This window comes from Littorina saxatilis, linkage group LG12 (assembly GCF_037325665.1).
Source record: "Littorina saxatilis isolate snail1 linkage group LG12, US_GU_Lsax_2.0, whole genome shotgun sequence".
NCBI lineage: Eukaryota > Metazoa > Mollusca > Gastropoda > Littorinimorpha > Littorinidae > Littorina > Littorina saxatilis.
Genome location: NC_090256.1, coordinates 55,501,730 through 55,525,242, shown reverse-complemented (window position 1 = coordinate 55,525,242; position 23,513 = coordinate 55,501,730). Strand labels below are relative to the sequence as shown.

The 23,513-nt window shown below is 41.9% G+C and overlaps 1 protein-coding gene across 1 annotated transcript in view; it reads left to right on the top strand.

Annotated features, from left to right (window-relative positions):
- Positions 1–19,195, top strand: part of LOC138982296 (ATP-dependent RNA helicase DHX58-like) — a 42,264-nt gene extending 23,069 nt beyond the window's left edge. The window contains exons 6-18 of the mRNA XM_070355556.1: positions 4,667–4,825; positions 6,256–6,426; positions 6,829–6,926; positions 8,526–8,774; positions 11,083–11,245; positions 11,556–11,764; positions 13,405–13,515; positions 13,932–14,076; positions 14,863–15,102; positions 15,812–15,979; positions 16,746–16,903; positions 17,145–17,465; positions 18,040–19,195. Coding sequence (XP_070211657.1) covers positions 4,667–4,825; positions 6,256–6,426; positions 6,829–6,926; positions 8,526–8,774; positions 11,083–11,245; positions 11,556–11,764; positions 13,405–13,515; positions 13,932–14,076; positions 14,863–15,102; positions 15,812–15,979; positions 16,746–16,903; positions 17,145–17,465; positions 18,040–18,270 — 2,423 coding nt within the window. The 3' untranslated portion in view covers positions 18,271–19,195. The remainder of the gene's footprint in view (positions 1–4,666; positions 4,826–6,255; positions 6,427–6,828; positions 6,927–8,525; positions 8,775–11,082; positions 11,246–11,555; positions 11,765–13,404; positions 13,516–13,931; positions 14,077–14,862; positions 15,103–15,811; positions 15,980–16,745; positions 16,904–17,144; positions 17,466–18,039) is intronic.
- The last annotated feature ends 4,318 nt before the right edge of the window (positions 19,196–23,513 follow it).

Below are 23,513 nucleotides of genomic sequence, written 5' to 3'. Positions count from 1 at the left end.
GAATGAGGTGCTCAAGATGACCCATGAAAAGACATGCATAACTGGGTCCCATCTTCGTACCCATGGCGACTCCGCTGATCTGCTCGCCATGGGTACGAAGATGGGACCCAGTTATGCATGTCTTTTCATGGGTCATCTTGAGCACCTCATTCTACAGTCTTACTCTGGCCCAGTTCCAGAGCTGTACAAGAGGTTCATCGACGATGGTTTGGGTGCCACTTCTCTGTCTGAACCCCTCCTTCTCGATTTCATTCACTTCATCCAAGCATTCCATCCCAGCATCAAGTTCACATTCAACATCTCTTCCTCAGCTGTGGTCTTTCTTGACATCTCCATCTCCATCTTGCATGGTCGCTTCACCACCTCTGTCTTCTACAAAGAAACTGACGCTCATTCATACCTTGATTTCAACTCTTCTCATCATCCTGCCAACAAAAGCAGCATTCCTTTCTCTCAATTCCTTCGTCTTCGGAGGCTATGCTCTGAAGACGACGACTTCCACCAACAGTCTGTCTTGATGACGTCTTTCTTTTTGGCCCGCAACTACCCTGATGCACTCGTCCGTGACGCCCTTCTGCGGGTTACCCAGGTCTGTCGAGAGTCCGCCCTCAGTCCTTCACCATCTAGGGACAGTGACAGACCCGTTGTTTCCCTACTGTTTCATCCCCACAACATGCCAGTAAGCAGAATCCTGAAATCAAACTGGCACATCCTTCAAGGAAGTGACTCTGTTGGTTCGATCTTTGCTCAAAAACCACTCTGTGCTTTCAGAAAAGACCGCAGCGTTCGCGACCTCTTGGTGAGATCCCGTCTTCGCAGTCCCACCAACCCCACAGCCCCTGGGACATTTCCTTGTTCCAAACGAAATTGCAAATCTTGTCCCTTCCTCCACCCTGACACCTGCCTCCAAGGCCCTCGTGGCTCCTTCACGGTCAAGAGAACGTTTGACTGTCAAAGTCACAACGTTGTCTATGCGATCGTCTGCCTCTCTTGTCGCCAGATTTATATCGGAGAAACCGCGCGCACCCTTGAGGTGCGTTTCTCCGAGCATCTGGCTGACATCCGTCATTCCCGCAATAGGCCAGTATCCCTTCACTTCACCGCCGCTGGTCACTCACTTGATCATGTCAGAGTCATGGCTCTGTGGCAAGTACGTGGCGACTCCTTCGAGCGCAAACTCAGGGAGTCCCACATCATATCATCCCTTGGCACTACCTGCCCCGATGGAATTAACATTCGCCGTTAATTCATTCATCTCAACCTTCCCCCCGCTGTTCCACCTTGTGTGTATGTGTGTGTGTGTGTGTGTGTGTGTGCGTGTGTGTGTGTGTGTGTGTGTGTGTGTCCGCACGGGTACGCGAGTCTCCTCTTTCGTTCCCTTTCACGCACCCCCCCCCCCCCCCTCACATTTTGTTTGGTCTACAGACCTCAAAACTGCCGCTTTTCATTCTCCTCGAGTAGCTTCCCTTGCTTCTCTGTCTTTGTCATTTGTCGGTTTGTGCAGTGCAGTTGTTTTGTCAGTTGTTCTCCTCTTTATTTGTTCTATCGTCTTTCTTCTTCTTTTTTGTGTGTGTACTTTTGTGTTTTTGTGCCTGAAGAAGACCCTTAGGTCGAAACGTCGCCGTTATTCGTTCCGTGTTCGTCATTTTAACGTGAGTACATTGCTTTTTGGTCTCTTTATTGTTCCCTCTCACATGCAGTCGCCATTGTTTAATACTTTTGTTATATTTAGTCAAGTTTTGACTAAATATTTTAACATCGAGGGGGAATCGAGACGAGGGTCGTGGTGTATGTGTGTGTGTGTGTATGTGTGTGTGTGTGTGCGTGCGTGCGTGTAGAGCGATTCAGACCAAACTACTGGACCGATCTTTATGAAATTTGACATGAGAGTTCCTGGGTATGATATCCCCATACGTTTTTTTCATTTTTTTGATAAATGTCTTTGATGACGTCATATCCGGCTTTTCGTGAAAGTTGAGGCGGCACTGTCACGCTCTCATTTTTTAACCAAATTGGTTGAAATTTTGGTCAAGTAATGTTCGACGAAGCCCGGACTTCGGTATTGCATTTCAGCTTGGTGGCTTAAAATTTAATTAATGACTTTGGTCATTAAAAATCTGAAAATTGTAAAAAAAAAAAATTTTTTATAAAACTATCCAAATGTACGTTCATCTTATTCTCCATCATTTGCTGATTCCAAAAACATATAAATATGTTATATTTGGATTAAAAACAAGCTCTGAAAATTAAATATATAAAAATTATTATCAAAATTAAATTTTCGAAATCAATTTAAAAACACTTTCATCTTATTCCTTGTCGGTTCCTGATTCCAAAAACATATATAGATATGATATGTTTGGATTAAAAACACGCTCAGAAAGTTAAAACGAAGAGAGGTACAGTAAAGCGTGCTATGAAGCACAGCGCAACCGCTGCCGCGCCAAACAGGCTCGTCACTTTCACTGCCTTTTGCACTAGCGGCGGACAACGTTCAGTTTCATTCTGTGAGTTCCACAGCTTGACTAAATGTAGTAATTTCGCCTTACGCGACTTGTTTTCTTTGTGGAGGCGTAGGCGTAGGCAATTGTCTTTCCTCTAATTTCCATTAATAAGGTTTCAAAAAATAACTGATCTATTCTGAATTGTATTTCATCATTGGGTATTAAATGTATACCATCCATGTTATACACTGGCAGTGCGTAAAACTTCTTCACCTTAATAATTATTTTCTTTAACTCTTTAACATATTCACTATCAAACATCAGCGAGGATTTTCTTTTTGTCATCAGTTGTTTTGGGTTATCATATGCAATGCGTTCAATGCAACTGTGTTGCAATGTCAACACTATATTTTGTACTATTAACTGTTTTCCACTTTTGTAGTGTGAATACGAAAATATGATTTTTTTCTTTTCTTTTCTTTATATTAATGTATGTGCGTCTATATTAAGTTTCTGTATAAAGGACAGGTTGTAAGATTAGGTTCTGCCTGAAACCTCTATTAATTTGTAATAAAGTCCAGTTTCAGTTTCTCTCTCTCCGTCCGTCCCCCCCCCCCCCCCCCCCTCTCTCTCTCCTTCTTTCTATCTCTTTCTCTCTATCCCCCTCTCTCTCTCCCTCTCTCCCTCTTTCTCTCTCTTTCTGTCTCTCTCCCTCCCTCTCTCTCTCCCCCTCTTTCTTTCTCTCTCTCCCTCTCTCACTCCCTCCCTCCCCCCCTCTCCCTCTCTCTCTCCCTCTTTCTACCTCTTTCTCTCTATCCCTCTCTCTCTCCCCTCTCCCTCCATGTGTGTGTGTGTGTGTGGTCAAATCACACGTATTTGAATGTAAGGAACAAAATGTGTGCTACAGACTGTTCATATTTATTTTTGCCACAAATGTCAGTCATTCCTGTTACCAAGATGTCATTCCTGTTGCTTCTCTGATGGTAACAGGAATGACGGTAACAGGAATGACGGACCATCCGTAATAAAATTAATAATTACTCCCTTTCAATGGCATAGCTGTGCTTTTTGGTACTAAACACTTTGTTCCACTTATAACTTTCTATTCAATCATTTAAATATTTTACACATGCAATTTTAGTTGGTTTATGACCGGTAACGGGAATGACTGTGAAAACTGACACTACTTACTTCACAGAACTGCCCAAGACTTTACCACCGGAAGAATGAATAGTGAGCAGTGCTCGCCTTCTGTGAAAGTTACACAGGAAATGACATACTTCCAACAGCAGCTTCGAAGTGAGCTGGTTTTCTTCTTGGTAACAGGAATGACATGAAAACCAGGGACATGCTAATTTCGTATTTCAAAAAATAATAATAAATAGTAAACTTTTTTTTAATCAATAGTTTGCTACACATGTGATCTTTGTGACTGAAACATTTCTTTTCTACCATTTAAGTTTCCAGATACTGCCTTTTTAACACATTATTGTGGTCAGTAAAAATTAGGTGTCTGCCCAGGTACAGCCATTTTTTTACCCCCCCTACCCTAAAGAAGAAAAGATTTCTCCAACAAAATAATAAAGTATCGGCTTAAAAGTGTTATAAAACAGTTACTGGATTGTATCAAAGCACATAATTAAATGGACAGTGAATAGAGATGTGCAGCAGATTTTCTACATTTTTACAAATCTCTGGGACAGAAATTACAACATTTTTTGAAAAAGGCCCATATATATATGCTCTGGTCTGTGTCTGTGTGTGTTCTGATGTATAGCTACACGGATGTATGTTCCATTATTTGAACATATTTTTCTAACACCAGCAGTTTAACTACTTGTCAAACAGTCAGTTGAATGTATCAATTTGATAAAAATAAAAATTAAAAAAAAAGAGGCCAACCTTAGCTCAATTCATTGTTCTTTGCAAAAATCCAAAACAGATAGCCTGCTTATGTTGCAAAATCAATTCTTTCATTATTTAATTACATTGTATTCATTGCATGTATAATAATAAAGATAAGATATTCTGATGCAGATATCAAATTCAACTCTTAACTCAGCTAAGTTCTTTTTTTGTGTCTCATCATAATTTGTATGGGTGTCCACTACATTTTAGGAACATTAGGTTGACATACTTCTGAATGTTCCGGTTTGTCTGTAATCTAACGTTCCAGAAACAAATGTTCCTGTTTTTAGTATGTTATTCATTGTTCATTGCAGACATGAGCAGTAGTACACAAGAGCTAGGGGAAGGATCAGCAGAAGACCAAATGGACATGGATGAGGATGCTCTCCTGGCTAGCTCAGACTCTGAGCCGGGCAGGGAGTTTTCAGACGATGACACAGAGAAAGACGATGACACAGAGAAAGACGATGAAGGTACATGTTGTACAGTGAAACCCCCCTTTTAAGACCCCATAATTTAAGACTCACCCTTTTTTAAGATCTTAATTTTTTTTAGATCTTCTATTCATAACGTTAATAAATGTACCCCCATTTTGAGACTCCCTCATTTTTAAGACCTGATTTTCTCGGATTTTTGGAGGTCTTAAAAGGGGGGGTTTCACTGACAATGTACAAGACTGATGAGATGTGCGGGCTGCTGAATTGCCTTTTCAGTGGAAAGCAGAGTTCCATTGAAGCACAGTGGAACCTACCTTCTAAGATTTCCCCTTTGTTTAATTGAGACCATAGTTCTGCAGATTTCTTGTGCATAACTTCGGTAGATTTAATTACATGTACCTCCATTTTAAGACTTTCTCCTCAAATCTGAGAAAATCTGGTCTGAAATAAGCTTAGGGTTAATGACCACTTTCTATGCACACACACACCCCCCACCTCCACCGTTTTAATATGGAAAGAGCAGGTCTCTAAACTTACAGGGGCTATAAACAGAATATCTGAGAGAGCAGGGTCTTCAAAGTGAGGAAGTCTTTTTAGGGGGGGGGGGGGGGGGGGGGGGGTGGTTATAATATGGGAGTTTAAAAATTGTTTGGTCTTTTTTGGTGCATGAGTCAGCAGGAGTGGAATATTGTTTACCAAATTAAGATATGCTTTAGGACATGCGAGGTTACTAGCATTGGTGCCTATAATAGATGTTTTCCAGGAATAACTCTGTCAGGAATTTCAAGCATTGTGAAAGAGTTGCACTCCACAACGTGAGTCAAACAATAACTTGTGGTCGACCAGTTAAAACCAGCAATCACAGCGAATAACCAATTACGATGTGTACGTTATGTAGAATCCGCTCAGTATGACCCCATTTTTTTCAAAAATATACACATCGTAGTTTACCGTTTGTTGCGGCAATGATTGCTTGCCCCGAGTGATAGCAGACAACATGTTTTTCCTGGGGTCACGCGAGTTTCGCTTGAGGTTACATGAGTTTGAAAAACAGCAATCACTGCATGCCATTGCCAGTGAAATGTGGCTCTGATGTGCAGATTTTTTTTTTAAAAAGGCATATCGAGCGGATACTGCATAACATACACATCGGAGTAAGTTACTTGTTGTGATTGCTGGTTTTAACTTGTCGACCACATGTTATTGTTTGACTCGCTAAAGTGGGGTGCAACTCTTCCACAATGCTTAGAAAACTTGAACGAGCTGTTTCAGAACATCGTCTATTCCGAAGCAATATCCTTTAGCAGATTTGCGATGATGTTATAATTGCAAATTACTTTCACAACATGTATGCATGTCTGTGTGTGTGTGTTTGTGAATGTCACTGCATGTATGTTTGTGTGTCTGTGTCTGTGTGAGTCTCATATCCGTGAACTTCTGAGTTTTATCCATCTGTTTGTTTTCAGCCTCGGAGAAGAAGGCCAAGCCGCAGATGTCAATGCGTAAATACCAGTACGAGCTTGCCGCCCCAGCCCTCCAAGGGCGCAATACTATCATCTGTGCTCCCACAGGGTCGGGCAAAACCAGAGTGGCTCTCTACATCGTGCAGAAACACCTGGAGCAGGAGTCTGATGATGGTAACAAAAATTATACAGCGGTACAGTGGAACCCCACTTTAAGACCTACAAAATCTGAGCAAAACAGGTTTTAAAAAGAAAGAGTCTGAAAACGTGGGATCTTAAAGGGGTGCCTGGATGAAAGGACACTTTTGGTTAGTCTGCTTGCTTAATTGTCTGCCTGCCTATATCTGAGTGTGTGTGTGAATGAGTGAGAGAGAGTGTGTGTGTGTGTGTGCGCACGTGTGTGTGTGTGTGTGTGTGTGTGTGTGTGTGTGTGTGTGTGTGTGTGTGTGTGTTTAGAAAACATATATTGAGCGGTTGTAGTCTGATGAGTGATACTTTCATGATACAGTGATCAAAGATTTCAAGATTTCAGAGAGCTGTACACATTGATGTGTTAATCTCGCGCTTCTGTTTCAGACTCACAGACACCACGCAAGGCTGTCTTCCTGGCCAGAACTGTTCCCCTGGTTTCTCAACAGTTCAAGATTTTTGAGAACTACCTGCCAGACTGGAGAGTAAGAAAAACAGTGCAGTCCTATTTTGCTGAATAGTGCTGATTGCGCCTATGCAATACTTGATTGAGAAGTAGTCTTGTATCTTTTAGAAGAGGGTTAGTCCTTCTACAATCAGGCTGGAGAAGTCTTTGAGTAAAGCGGCTGTCTAGCAACAGAGAAAAAAAAAAATACATTTGATTTTTTATGAATTAATTTAAAGGCCACTGGTGGCCTCATAGTTAAGGAATTCATAAAAATATAATCACATGCTGTGCAGAAAGTAGTTAGGCTGTTGATCTTTGGTATGTGTCCAAGTGGAGGGATGGCCTTGTCCCGTGTTACAGACAGGGGTGGGACTTTTCCGTGAATCCGCGGATTTCCGCGGACACAACTTAGGAATTCCGCTGGGGTAATCTATTTTTCCGCGTCCCATTTCATCACAGTATCTATAACTTGTTGACTGAATGATATGGAGAGAAGTGAAGATGGAACAGAACACAGTAGGCTGGAGATTAAATTGTGCTGACTGAAAACTCCTGATAACTAATAGTCATTTTGAGTTCAATGCATTGGGGTGTCATTTGGATCATACTATTGCCAGTATTGGATTATGGATACATGGTTCATTACGTTAGTATGCACCATTACAATGTTACCATTGTTGTGTGAAAGTGTGTACCCCCGCGGGTACGGGTTAGGGGGAGTCCCATATTGGTTGGGACGAGAAAGAATTTACCCGATGCTCCCCAGCATGTCGTAAGAGGCGACTGACGGATTCTGTTTCTCCTTTTACCCTTGTTAAGTGTTTCTTGTATAAAATATAGTCAATTTTTGTAAAGATTTTAGTCAAGCAGTATGTAAGAAATGTTAAGTCCTTTGTACTAGAAACTTGCATTCTCCCAGTAAGGTAATATATTGTACTACGTTGCAAGCCCCTGGAGCAAATTTTTGATTAGTGCTTTTGTGAACAAGAAACAATTGACAAGTGGCTCTATCCCATCTTCCCCCTTCCCCCGTCGCGATATAACCTTCGTGGTTGAAAACGACGTAAAACACCAAATAAAGAAAGAAAGTGAAAGTGTGTTTGGTTGGGGGTGGGTTTTTTTTTTGGGGGGGGGGGGGGGGGGGGGGAGTGAGGAGAATGTCTTTTTTACCTGATCCAAACGAGTTGAATTTTAGTCTCAGATTGCACAGATTTTAATGTACCATTTAAAAAAAATCGGGAAAAAAGGGATTTACTCATTTTTCATCACAAGAGAGTCCCACCCCTGACAGAGCTGACAACTGGTATTCTTTCAACGTAGCATGCAATGTTGTAACAAAAAGCAAATGCTACGCTGTTACACTAATTACAAAATTGATACATTTCCTTGTTTAAGATTGATTCAATACATGTGTATTTGCCGTTGAATTTGAGACTTTGCTACACCTATAAACACCATTAATGCTACACTTAAATTTCTAAATGGCTACACTTGAGGCTTCACAGGGGTTGGCAGCTCTGTATGTAAAAGGCTGGCTAGATCCGAGATGGTAATTAAGCCAAATCGTTTAAACTGAAAGGACTCAACTGTGCCTTTTAAGTCTCATCTTTAGTGTGATTGTTTTTCCCTGTCACAGAGCAGGCTCATTACTGGGGAGACTGAGGACCATGATGACCTTCACCTTATGCTGGACGACTACGACATCCTGGTGATGACGCCCAAGATTTTGGAGAACCACCTTAACCCTGACAAGATTCCGTCGCTGTCCGTCTTCTCTCTCATCATCTTTGATGAGTGCCACCACACTCGCAAGGGGGAGCCCTACAATTCTGTTATGCTCAAGTACCTGGAGTCAAAGAAAAAGGGGAAAAAGAATTTGCCACAAGTGAGTTATGGACATTTTGTGTGTGTGTGTGTGTGCAGTGATCGCAGTTGATATTTTGTAAACTGGTATCAGAGTGTGACTCTAAACACTGAATGCCTAGCGGGTTCTAAATAGCAGCTACCTATAAGCACATTAGCCACACACTGATCACTGCAAGCAGTTGATATTTTGTAAACTGGTATCAGAGTGTGACTCTAAACACTGAATGCCTAGCGGGTTCTAAATAGCAGCTACCTATAAGCACATTAGCCACACACTGATCACTGCAAGCAGTTGATATTTTGTAAACTGGTATCAGAGTGTGACTCTAAACACTGAATGCCTAGCGGGTTCTAAATAGCAGCTACCTATAAGCACTTTTTTTATTTTTTTAACTTTTTTTTTTCCCTACACCTGTTCCTTGTTCCGGTATTCTCTCACGCCGCCCCGTCCCTGCATTCGCTGCTCCATCCACATCTGAATTTCGTTCCGCTGCCAGACCTGTCGATTTTACAGACGCTCCAGGGAGGGATGTCGGGTCGCTGCGGTAGGCTACCCTCGGAAGTTGACACTGCACTTCTGCTGAGTCACTTCGACGGTGTTCAGTAGTGGGTCTGTCCCGAGCTAACGGACTCAGCCCACTACCTACTATGCCCCCTACTAACGACATTGACTGCTAAGTCGCGGAGCCAGACTAAGTGAGCGTCCCCTCCAGAGAGCAGACCGCCACCACGTCCCTCCGTCGACCCCCCAGAACGTCACACGTTGAAGACTGACAGCAGAAGTACTATTCAGGGAAGGATGGAACAGGAACAATGAGACCAAGGTCACCATGAGAGCTCCGGGCATGAAGGGCCACAAGAGCAAGGACATTTTATAATTTTGGATGATTAATGAGATGAGGATGATTATAATGATGATGCTATGGATTTCCAATTTGGTTTGAGACTACGTGACAGGGCAGCACTCTACGCTTACTGTCATAATATATCCTGGTGTCAACCAGGCCCGAGAACTGCCGCACCTGCGGTGTTGGTCAGGTATACAGAACCTGAGCACCCTCAAAGTCGCATTCTTTAAGTGAATGACACTCGGCTGTGTGATTCCAGCCTTCCCATAGGAACCATAGCACTTCCACTCTGGGTAGGAGCCGACCGTAGCCCGAAAAACCCACATGACCCTGATGGGATTCGAACCCACGACCTCCCGGCCCGCAGCCCGATGCACTAACCACTGCGCTACGGGGGCCGGTACCTATAAGCACATTAGCCACACACTGATCACTGCATGCAGTTGATATTTAAGACTTCCCCTTTTTAAGACTGTTTTTTGAATTTTCTGTTGATGACCTACATTTTGAAATTCCTTTTCTTTCAAGACCCTCATATTTTAAAGATTTGTTGAGGTCTTGAAAAAGGGTTCCACTGTATTATTTTGCAAAATGGTATTAGACTATCATTCAAAGATTTGAAAGCTCAGCTGCACATGTGCAGTCACATGCAATGAAACGAAGGGGCAAATGTGCAGATTTTTAAACTAAGATATGGGGGTATGTCTTTCAAAATGAATTGTTATTGATTAGCCTGCACCATTTCAGACCCCTTCAGTTTTTCTGTTTGTTTAATTTCCAGTGGTATGTACAGCGGAATCCCCCTTTTGGGACCCCTCGATTTTAAACGCCACCCCCCGCGGGTTAGGGGGAAGAATTTACCCGATGCTCCCCAGCATGTCGTAAGAGGCGACTAACGGATTATGTTTCTCCTTTTACCCTTGTTAAGTGTTTCCTGTATAGAATATAGTCAATTTTTGTACAGATTTTAGTCAAGCAGTATGTAAGAAAAGTCCTTTGTACTGGAAACTTGCATTCTCCCAGTAAGCCCCTGGAGCAAATTTTTGATTAGTGCTTTTGTGAACAAGAAACAATTGACAAGTGGCTCTATCCCATCTCCCCCCTTTCCCCATCGCGATATAACCTTGAATGGTTGAAAACGACGTTAAACACCAAATAAAGAAAGAAAATAAAGGAAGACATTTTAAACGCCCACACACACTACAAAAGAGTGCATGTTTGTGTGCGTTAAAATGTAAAAAAAAGAAAGATTCTACATGTATATAAAAGTAAAAAATGAATCCATACATAAATGCTGTTAGTATTTTTGATCTAAATATGACATTTCACACATACTCGACAGCATTTATGCACCTTGACCGCTAGTGCGTTCTCAGAGAAGGACTCTCAATAATTGTGTAAAATGTCATATTTTGGTCAAAAATACAAATATCGTATATATGGGGGAAAAAAAACATCAGATATTCTCTATGTGTACAGATTGTTGGCTTGACGGCCTCCATTGGGGTGGAGAAGGCATCTACCGTGGAAAAAGCAGTGAAAAGCATCATCAATATCATGGGCAACCTGGACGTGAAAAAGATCACCAAAGTGGAAGAACATATGAAGGAAATGGAGGAAACTGTGCCCAGACCTGATGAAGGTAAGTCACTTTTTTCACTGCTGTTTTTACTGTTGTCTTCAGTTCTCAGGAAAAGTAACCTGCTGTCTGTATAAAAGCCCAGGAACAGTGCCAGTGTGAGGCACCTCTGATGAAAAAACACCTCCCAATTAAAGACATCGTCTGTATAGTCCTTTTGTGTTGACCAAAACATACCTGTCATGATATTAGTCACCTGCAATGTATAGGGATGCTTTCAGATAAACCCAATGTTATCCTTTCATCGCAAGTACCACTGTAGTTGAGATCTATAAAACCCTGTGATTTTAATTCACTTTGGTGCATTCTGCAGACTTGGGAGTGCTGACGCCCCGTGAAGGAGATGAGGTCAGTAGTGCCATCGAGAGCAACATGAAGAAGATTGAAAGCTTGCTGGAAGGCCAGTTTCCTGTTCCACAAGTCGACCTGGATATAGACTGTGTGCGTCCCTTCCTGGGAAAGCGTCCTGGTGACCGCAAGAGCCAGAAGTATGGCCAGTGGGCGGTGCAAATCCGCATGGAGGTAAGTATACAGGGCATGATTTGTAGCATAAGCAAGTTAAGACACATATATCATCGTTGTAATTCACAAACCTAGTATCTCAATTTTGGCTGTTTCGAGGAAAACAAAACAACTGTTTTGAAAATTCCCCGCATCAATTATATTTTCAAATCATGGGTTGATATTTTGTTTAGAACAGTGCAATAGCAGTCTTTATGTGTGTCAATGTAAGGAGTCAGCCAGAATTAGAATAATCAGTGGCCATATTTCATATTTCTGAGAAAAAAATATTTTAAGCTAATAATACAACAGCAGCAACCTCGTATCTTCCATGTTATGACATAGTTTCTGTCCAAGTGTGGCACTAAAACCTTGTAAGTTTAACTTATGTGGGGCTTTTTGGCGCTACCTTGAAACAAATAAAGATACGAGTTTTCTTCTCAAGAACTTTAATTTGCTCACTTTATAAAGCAGCTGGAGATACAAGCTTTTCCCACAACATGGGCCAAAAAATAAGGGAGCAAACTACCGTGTTCGTTCCAAAACCTCAAATATTGAGATACGAGGTTTGTGAATTACAGCGACGGTATGTATGATATAAGCATGATTTTGAGATAAGTCCCCGGAGTAGTTTCTATGTCTATCTTAAGAGCAAGCTCCTATAGCATGCTAGGATGTTCTGGACAAGTTTTGTTTTCAACACTGAGTGCTGTAGTCTTGGCACCGAGTGTTCATAAAGTGGTGTTATTCTGTTTTAAAGCCCACGTAGACCTTGATCGACATCAAAAGTGTTTAATTTATTGTTTGTGTGAGTTTTCATGATCCGGTACGAGGGAAGGATAGGCAGTGCCTTTAATTCTCGGATGAGGAATGGGTGAGCTTGTTGATACCCTGGGTGATATAATGTATTCACCTCACAGGGCTAAAATAGTTTTGAATTTGAATATGCGTTTTTTTTATTAATTGTCCTGGAGCTGATGAAGAAACTAATTTAGATATGTTCAGGTTCAGTTCAAACCAGCATGCTTGCTGGTAAGTTAAAATGGAAGACAAAACTTTCTATGTTCATCAGGGGACGCGCTGACTTATAGTGATTTACTCACGTTGACACAAAACAAGACCTATTCTGCGTAGTGATATGTCTAAAATGATTGTGTATGGCACTTGAAAAATGAAGTACATGGCACTTGAAATATCGACGGGCGCAGTGGCGTAGTGGATAAGACATCGGCCTCCTAATCGGAAGGTCATGAGTTTAAATCCCGGCCGTGGCCACCTGGTGGGTTAAGGGTGGAGATTTTTCAGACCTCCCAACTTATGTGTAGACCTGTTAGTGCCTTATCCCCCTTTGTGTGTACACGCAAGCACAAGAACAAGTGCGCACGGAAAAGATCCTGTAATCCATGTCAGAGTTCGGTGGGTTATGGAAACACGGAAATACCCAGCATGCTTCTCTCAAAATCAGCATATGGCTGCCTCAATGGCAGGGTAAAAACAGTCATACACATAAAAATCCGCTCGTGCAAAAAAAAGTGTCAACGTGGGAGTTTCAGCCCATGATCGAAGAAGAAGAAGAAGAAATATGCAATACAATGTCGTTGTGCAAAATATTGCATTGAATGGAGCAAAAAAGGATGTTTTAAGCATCTGTTGCTTTGCAGACAAGCAAGGTGCACATCCCCGAACACCCAGACAGAGTTCACCCTCAGGAATGCATTGAGAGACGTAGGCTGTTTACCCAGAATGTTCATCTCCTGGCCGAAACTCTTGTGGTGAGTGGGATCTTCACATTCATTGTCTTTATGTAAACTTCTTTTTTTTAATCTCTTGAGGTGTATTTTGATCTTCAAAATGAATGTATTTGAGAGTGGGGGTTGAGAGTGAGGTTTGGGGTGGGTTACAAAATATGAATAATATGTTGCTGAAGCTCGAGAGGAACAACTCTGTTTTAAACACAGTGTGTATCTGTCCGTATCTGTCTGTCTATGTATGCCTTTCTCTCTGTCTTTTTGTCTGTCTCTCTGTCTGCCTGTCTTTGATCGCGTATGTTTGTTTGTGTGTCTGTGTGCGTGTTCATAATAATATTAAAGGCTTGTATATATGACAATGAGTTACACATTTTTGGCGTTTAGACCTACAGCTGTGCATGAATAGTACATATACAGTACAATGTTCCTCAAACGTCCAGTTCTACAATGACGCCTTGGATGTCCATGAGCTGACACGTCCAGTAGACGTACTGGATTACCTGAAGGGCAAACTGGACCCCCGCCACCCAGCAAGTGCACCTGAGCGCACGCAACTGGAAAACCAACTTGTCAGCCTTTTTGAAGGTCTTTTGAAAAGCTGCTTTCTTTGATGTTTCTTTTAGGGAGGGGAGGGAAGTGCAATGCAGAAAACTATCTTATTGACCCTTTTGAAGATTTTGTTGTTGGTGATGACGACGGTGGTGGTGACACAGGTGGGCTGGTGATTGTGAGTAATGGTGTGGAGGTGGTGGTAACTTTGATGTGGTGGTGTGGGGAGGGGGGGGGAGGTTGGGTAGGACAAAAGTGAAAGAAGTATGGTTTGGGTGTTAGTTTGGATATAGTTTCACTCTATTGGGTTTAATAGAGTTATAAACACAGAAAACAAACCAATGGTTACTGGTGAGACAAAGCTTTCTTATGAATATTTGATGAGGCAGATGATAAATAGATGGATGCTTTAGAGTGATCTATATTTAGATTGGACTTATTTTTGATGCAGATTATTTGCAAAAAACAACAACAGCTGCTTTGATATAAGTCAAATTTGCATACATCTCAAAGGACAGATTATTCTCATGAAAACAGTTCTGCTCACTATAGCAGATTTGCCCAAACTTTTACATGGGATAAAACCATCCCTCCACACATACCAACAATTAAATTACATATTCTTACCCAACTCACATAGATAGCAATAACTTCGTTTGGTTGCTTAGACATTGAAGCACTCTTCCATGGTAACATGGGGAGATAACTCTAAAATAAAAACTAATTTCTTATTTGATAACAAATCGTGAATGGTTTCCACAAGGACTCGATCATCCTTTAAGTGTTCAATTAAAATGACACAAAGGCAACACCATTTTCCAGGCTTGCAGAAGAAGCTGAAGAAGCCATCACCCACAAACCCAAACCTACGTATTCTGTCTGAGGAAATCAGGAAAAAGCTGCACAAGAAGTGGGATACGTCACGGGTGATGGTGTTTGTGCGTACTCGCGCCACCTGTGCTGCTCTATGCAACTGGCTCAACAGTCCCGATGTAGAACCAGAGTTGCAGGGTCTCAAAGCTTCACCCTTCACAGGATCCGGTGCCACACAAGAGCTGGGAGGTTAGTGTTTGTGAAAACTGTACAGTGATGCCTTTAACCTTTACCATGCTTCCTGGGTTGTGGACGACGCAGAGCCTTACCAAAGTGTCTGCATCTCTGAAACTATTGGGATTTTTTTTTATTTAGACTTCATGTTATCCTCAAACACCTTAGGACCCTCCAATCGACCACTTTCTGAAGGATTATCTTTGTAAACAGAGAAATAAACAATGAAGTAATTTGAACTGGGCAGTCCTCGTGATGTGGGTCGCCCACGACCCATAATGATATGGAATAAAAGAAGGATTTTACAACGTTTGTCCCTATTCGAAGGCGTGGATCGTGTACGACCCATACTTTTTACATTGAATCCATTTTTTCAAGAATGGGTCTTTCACAACCGACATCATCCGGACTATGTAGTCCAAAGCTAGATCCGGTGAAGGTTAAAAGTGAGGCACATGCAATGACCAAACACCATGAAATTCTTATTTACATGTACACATAGTTCTGCCTTGTGAATTAGTGCTTTGGGCTGTAAGGTGGGGGGTGGTTATAAGGCACTAGCAGGTCGATAAGATGACCTGGCAGATTGGAAAAATGTACTCCCTTAACCCACCAGGCGTGGCTGGGATTTGAACAGTCAACCTTTTGCATGAGAGTGAAAGGCTCAGGAATAAAGTAGAAGAAGATATAAAAAAAAAAAACATGGCATATTTGCTTTTTTTAGGAATGACACAGCCTGACCAGGAAAGTGTGGTGGAGAAGTTCCGAGCTGGGGAGGTGAAGCTACTGGTGTGTACCTCGGTGGGTCAGGAGGGAATGGACATCCCCGACTGCAACCTGGTTATTCGCTACAACCACGTGGGCAACGAGGTCACCACTGTGCAAGTCAGAGGTCAGCTTCACTCCAGCACCCCCCCCCCCTTTCCCGCAAATATATAAACATTTATAGATCTGTGTTGCTGCATCTAGAGACAGATGTCAGCAAGTTTTGCAAGAGGATTAACCCTTGCATTCTAAGCTCTGCGGGCCGGTCGACAATCTGTAGTACAGCTATCAATTTCAAACACTAATGAAGGAGATGTCTGTATCGATATCGGTATTAACCAGCCATCTGTTTTCAAGTTTAGAAGAAAAAGGTCATAAAAAATAAAATAATATAAGACATTGATCATTTTGATATCTCTTCTGAAAAGCAAAGAACCACTCGTACATTTCTGTTATGTGGGATCCATGATATAGCAGTGTTTTTCTGCAGCAAACACACTGTATAACTAATGTGCTACCTACTGTCAGAAGATTTGGTAAATGGAAATCACTTAGTCAGTGTTTTTATGGGTTTAGGGAAGAGTGGCACCACTGAAATATGAGGTAAGCACTGATAAGGCAAGCGACCATGGTACCACATTGAATAATGTAATGGGCTGTGATGTGCATGCTGAGACAGGTTTGACTGTATATTCAGTTGGACCCCCCCCTCCCTTTAAGGCAGTCCTCACCCCCTCCACCATACCCTCTCCCCCAACCAAGTTTTAAGACACCCTTTCAAGACCTATTGCTTTTTGGGCTTTTTTCCCTATTTATTGTTAGTTTGGGTCTAGACCTAAAAAGGGCGAGACTAATTTGTATGACTTTTGCTGTCTCTTTTACCTGTGAAACAGGGAGGTGTCGCAAAGCAGGAGGAGTGTCCATGCTGATCGCCATGCCGCCAGTCATCAGGAAGGAACGAATCAACAAAAAGCGAGTGGAGATCATGAACAAGGCCATTACTGAGGTCACCGACATGCATAAAAACGAAGTCAGCAACCAAGTCAAAAAGGTCAGAAATAGTTAAACAGAAAACAGGAGACTCCATACATGTCAAAAGTAACAAATGATTGAGTGATCTTTTGGCTATTATAGTTACCCCCTACTCCCTCTATGCATATATTTGTGAGTTTTCTCCATCATATTCATGTGTGATTTTACTCTGTCATATTAATTTGTGAGTTTACCCTGTCAATGTCAAATGATATTTCTGTTTACCCTGTCATCTGACTAACAGCACTTACTTTTCACAGGCTCAGAACAAGGCTATGGATAAGGAGAAGCAGAAGAGGGCAGGGCAGAAATCCAAAACATCCACGAAGAGACAGGGAAGTTTCTACCTTGCCTGCGGCTTGTGCCGAAAGGTTCGAGTTGCAGGGTCCCGGATTCGAACCATCGAGAAGTGCCACCATGTCATCATTGGTAACGATCTGGTAGACAACAAGGAGGTCAGCATCCGACCCCTTAGCAAGTCCAGGACTGTCGACAACGTACAGTTTACTGGAGAAATCACCTGCAACAAGTGCCCGAGCAGCAGGCAGAAATTCCTTGGAACAACTCTCAAGTATCAAGAGGTGAGTAGCTGCATGGTTACCTTTCCCGTCCCGAATCCAACGTTTTTTTTGTCTGCTTTGACGAATAAGTACCCACCAGGACTGAATAATATTGGCAACAAACAGAACTTGGGACTCATTTGATCAATTGCATGTATCATAGTTACACAGAATTTTTGAGCAAATCATTGCAGGTGTATCTCAAGCCTGTCCTCAATGGGGCGAAGTCGACTACACCAAGTATATTTTGCGAAGCTGGCTGCACGGAGCTTCAACACTGAGTTTTCGGTAAATAGACTTCACGTAGTCTTCGCGAAGTCGACTTCGGGCTCAAATAAGGACCGCCTTAAATGAATGCACAGTAAAAGTCCCTTGAACATTTTAAGGTACAATTCGCCAGAAAACTTTCCCAAAAAGGCTCCATAGATAGTACACTTTTAATTTGTGCCTAGCTGTCACTATTATTTTGTTGAGTTTCCAAAAAAAATTAAAATTCCAAATTGATGGCTAACCCACCCACCCAATTCCAAATTTTTTTTGGAGTTTTGGAATTTTTTTAATTCTGTATGACCCCTAAACCTTTTCTTATTTTCAGGTTCCGTATCTGACAATCAAAGCAGAAAGCTGGGTAGTTTTGGATGACAACAACATGCTGGTGAAGAGCGGAAAGTGGAAGTGGAAGGACATTGATGCACTCTATGAAATCTCTGAGTTGACCTCCGCAGATGTTAACCTTCACCTTGGACAAAAGCCAGAGGATGAGGAGGACGAAATGGCAGAGGATGAAGAAGAGGAGCAAGGAGCTGTTGGAGGCATGGCGAACTGAAGATAGGCATATATGTTTGCTTGTTCGTCTCCAGTGAAATAGGCACAAACAAATGACAAATGTTTAAGCTGAAACAGGCACACAAGTCTGACTTTGCAAAGGCGGTCCTTAATTGAGCCCAAAGTCGACTTTGCAAAGTCTTTTTACTGAAAACTTAGTGCTAAAGCTTCATGCGGCCAGTGTACTTCGCGTAGTCGACTACCCCCAGGTAAGGACAGACTTAACAGAGGTTCCTGTTGTCCTTCATGCATAGTGAATGAACATTTATGAGGCACACTATGTGTAATTACCAACATTTGATGAAATGTTGCTGTCGTTTAGGTAAGCTTGACATTATATACGTGAAACTTTTTTTATCCAATTTATCTGCCTTCATTCACATTGATACAGCAACACCTGTATCTACAGGGTCCTATGAGGAGGTACATGGTTTTGTTTTTTTCTCTCATCCAAACCAATCCAATGTCCACATCACATGTTCTGGCTATAACCTCGTGCGTGTTAAAACTATTGGAAGCTTGACTGGCCAGGGGTTAGGTCAATGCGTCATATAACAAGAAGGGCAAAGCCCATACGACTCACATGCTTTACACATTTTTCCTACCAAAATACATGTGACCTTAACCCAAGGTCAAGGTCATCCAAGGTCATGCAACACAAAGCTGTTAATTCAAGACATAGGAAGTACAATGGTGCTTATTGGCTCTTTCTACCATGAGATATGGTCACTTTTAGTGGTTCACTACCTTATTTTGGTCACATTTCATAAGGGTCAAAATGACCTTGACCTTGATCACATGTGACCGAATGTGTCTCATGATGAAAGCATAACATGTGCCCCACATAATTTTTAAGTTTGAAACAGTTATCTTCCATAGTTCAGGGTCAAGGTCACTTCAAAATATGTATACAATCCAACTTTGAAGAGCTCCTGTGACCTTGACCTTGAAGCAAGGTAAACCAAACTGGTATCAAAAGATGGGGCTTACTTTGCCCTATATATCATATATAGGTGAGGTATTGAATCTCAAAAACTTCAGAGAAAATGGGAAAAATATGAAAAATAGCTGTTTTTTAGGCAACATTTATGGCCCCTGCGACCTTGACCTTGAAGCAAGGTCAAGATGCTATGTATGTTTTTTGGGGCCTTGTCATCATACACCATCTTGCCAAATTTGGTACTGATAGACTGAATAGTGTCCAAGAAATATCCAACGTTAAAGTTTTCCGGACGGACGGACGGACGTCCGGACGGACGTCCGGACGGACGGACGGACGGACGACTCGGGTGAGTACATAGACTCACTTTTGCTTCGCATGTGAGTCAAAAAATGGTATGCACCTATGACTGAAGAACAAGGCCTCATAACAACACTGCTGTAAGTTTGCTCTAGATAATAAATCATTTTTCGCTGAAATAAGCAAATTTCATGTCATCAATCTGAACTTTATTACCTGTGTTGGTCAAGTAATATCTGTATACTTTTTAGTTCACTGGACTCATTTTTTGCATCAATGTTGCTTGATCTTTACAGCTTCGTTTTGACAAGTCACATACAAACACATATAAAATTAATTATATTGAGCATTTTATCATGATATCCAGATTTTACTTGTACTTGTACTTGTGCGACTTTGTAGGCTTATAGAAAACCTGTTCGCCGATCTTGGTATGAAAAATAAGCTGCTGTGCATGGGCTCTAGCATAGGCAGCTTGGGATGTATATATTCCTAGTAGAGTTCCAGTATGTGTCTAGTTTTGACTTGAAGCCGTTGACGGTGTCGACTGCTACGGCATTGTCTGGTAGGCTATTCCAGTCAAGGACCACTCTCTCTGAGATAAAAGTTCTTCGCACTCTTGTATTTACAAAGTTTTTGAAGAGTTTCTGACTGTTTCCTCTTGTGTCATAAGATGTGCTTTGTGGTTTGGTGAACTTGGGCCTCTGGCTCTGGTAGACTCCCTTCAAGAATTTAAAAGTGTCTATCATGTCACCTCTCTGGCTGACTCCCTTCAAGAATGTAAAAGTGTCTATCATGTCACCTCTCTGGCTCTGGTAGACTCCCTTCAAGAATGTAAACGTGTCTATCATGTCACCTCTCTGGCTCTGGTAGACTCCCTTCAAGAATGTAAACGTGTCTATCATGTCACCTCTCTGGCTCTGGTAGACTCCCTTCAAGAATGTAAAAGTGTCTATCATGTCACCTCTTTGGCGGCGGTGCTCAAGACATGGCAGGTTGAGAGCTCGAAGCCTCTACTCGTAGGACAGGTCTTTTAGATCACTCAGCATTCTTGTTGCTCTTCTTTGAATTTGTTTGTTTCTTTCTTTCTTTCTTACGTTTTGTTGTCTCTGTGCCTTGAAATATTGTTTTAAACGCCAGAAGCAGTCAACGGGTATTCTGCTCACTGTCCAGAGGTAAAAATGTATATGTTGCATTCCTTAGCTGTAAGTATCAATTCTACATCTTTGTTTAATATAGTTTACAGTATAAGAATAAGATAGTTAAATCTGTTATTGCTTGCATTTTATTTTATTTTTTTTATTTTGGTACTGGGATATGATGTGGTTGTAAAATATTTTATACACCATGGAAGGAGTGTTTTGGTGCACATAACAAGTTTTTTTAATTTACGGGTTCCTTGGTTTATTTGTACAGTGGTACTCCCGACGAACGACCCCCCCATCAGAGACCCTCTCCCTTCTCAGACCTCATTCTTGCTGACAGATTAGTTTTGCTATATAAATCACCCCCCATGGCCGACTCCCCCCAGAACCCGATTTGCGACCGACTAGTTGTTACAATTTGCGACCTTGTAACGACATTTTCAAATCAAAACCTAACAAAAAATCGTAACGTTTTGCTTGAATCTCTGAAAAAAGATCGCAAAAATCACTCGGCCGGAAATATAACAGACGACGCGTTTAGGTCTCGATTGCGCATGTCCGGCGTTCACAATTTTACGATCCCAACATGCCCTTTTCTTTGTCCACTTCCTTTCGAAAAATCAACAAACACACGCGCGAGCATCAACGATCTTCTTCTTCGACCATGGCTTCGAACTCTCCTTCAACTTCAAACGCTCAATCGCGCGGAAAGAAGAGGAAAATTTTGACTCTGGAACAGAGGATGGAAGTGGTGAAACGGAGCCGTAAGGGCGAAACGGCAATTTCGATCGCGCGGTCGTTTGAGGTAGGAAAAACTCAGATTCAATCGATCGTCAGCGACCAAGAAAACGTGGTCAATCGATGGGAGACCGGCGAAAATTGTGACCGCAAATACTCCAAGGCAAGGAAATGTATTTATGGTGACCTCAACGAACGCGTTTGGAGTTGGTTTTGTGATGCACGTCGACGCAACATACCCATCACAGGAAGACTCATCCAAGAAAAAGCTTCTCAGACTTCCATGAAATCTTTCTTCAAACCAGTGTAAAATGTGACAGGTGTATAGTCCTCTTCCAAATACTGACACCCATATGAACATAAACTCTTTTGACTCCCAAATATTTTTTTAAATACATGTAGAGGATACAATTAAAGGCACAGTAAGCCTCCCGTAACCCATCACAGATACTGTCAGGCTTTTACACACAGTGCAAACACCTTTCCATTTGAACACTCACCGAACGGGAACATCCTAGGTGCCCTACGTAAAGAGCGAGCAATTTTCAAAGAATTAATTTTTCGGATTGAGACAATCTCAATCGGACCCATCCTGAACTCAGGTCAAAAATGAGTTACTTCCCTTCAACTGGCGATAGCCGTGCAGCGATGATTGTGCGTTTTGGCGCTAGACCTAACTTTTAAAATCTAAATAATGAATTGACAGCTTGTTACACAAACATTCTTATATCATAAAAAAATTATTTTTTCATCAAGTTTGAAAGTTTGAAAAAAGAAAAGCCCGGAAGCAGGGTCACGCAAGGTCGTTGTTTTCGTAGCAGACGACGGTTTATAGGCAGTCAAAAGCCATCGCTCGAGTTCTTATGAACCACATTCGTTTGTTTCGTGAAAAGTCAGAGGTACATAATAACGTGCTATTGCAGATAAGCTCACAGCGAGCCGCATTCAAATTACAAACTGACGACTGCAGTTGTGAAAAGGGGAAACTGGATCACACGGGTTCACGATGGCTCAGGGGTAAGATAAACCACGCAAAAATCAATTCTTTGAAAATTGCTCGCTTTTTACGTAGGGCACCTAGGATGTTCCCGTTTGGTGAGCGTTCAAATGGAAGGGTGTTTGTACTGTGTGTAAAAGCCTGACAGTATCTGTGATGGTTTACGGGAGGCTTACTGTGCCTTTAAAGTAAAAAAATATAGAAAAAAATACATACCTCTTGCTTTTTATTGAATTAGATTATCAAATTAATTCACCAAACCACAACTGTAATTAGGCCACAACTTCGACGGACCCTGAAGGTATTTCTCTCTTTCTCTCTGTCACTGACTTTTTCTCTCTCACTGTCTTTTTCTGACCTGACCTCACCGCCCATGTAAGACCCCCCCCCCCCCCCCCCCCTTTTAAGACCTAAATTTGTCAGATTTTGGGAGGTCTTACATGGGGAGTACCACTGTATTGTGAAGGTTGATGTGGTAATTCTTTTTTATTGGTGTGTTGATTTTGTTTATATTTCTTATAGTTTTTTTTGTTTTCTCGACATCATATCAACTTGCCAGTAAATATTATTTGCAGCAGTACAGAGTGGCTTTATTCAAAAGATCTTTGGTTCTGCTACAGGTGTGCATCTTGTAGCAATTCAACAAACACTAAACTGAGAGCTTTTCCTTAGAGAAAGATCTGATTCCGTTTTTGGCTCACGAAGTGTAGCCTATGCGATCGTAACTTTGTCTGTCTGTGCGTGCGTGCGTGTGTGCGTGTGTATGTCTGTGGTAGAAACTTTAACATTTCGTCATTTGAAGACGTCACATTATGGCGTAAGAGGGTTAGACGTCACGCGAAGGAATTACTGAAAGTCTCGGTCATTGTTATTTTGAGCGGGCCGAGACTAGTTGGCAGTCGTGTCCCTGTAAGTAGGCTACATGCAGACAGACAGATCTAGATCTAGTGTCTCGCTTTCTTGCACAGTGTCACCTATGCTTACTGTGTGTGTGTGTATGTGTGACGGAGTGATTGAGTTTGTGTTACTGTTTGTCTATTTCTTACGTGAGCCTTGAAGGCTTCGCCTCTTGTTATTTCACTCCTGTGGGAGTTATTCATTGTCCTGTGATTATTGCTGTGATA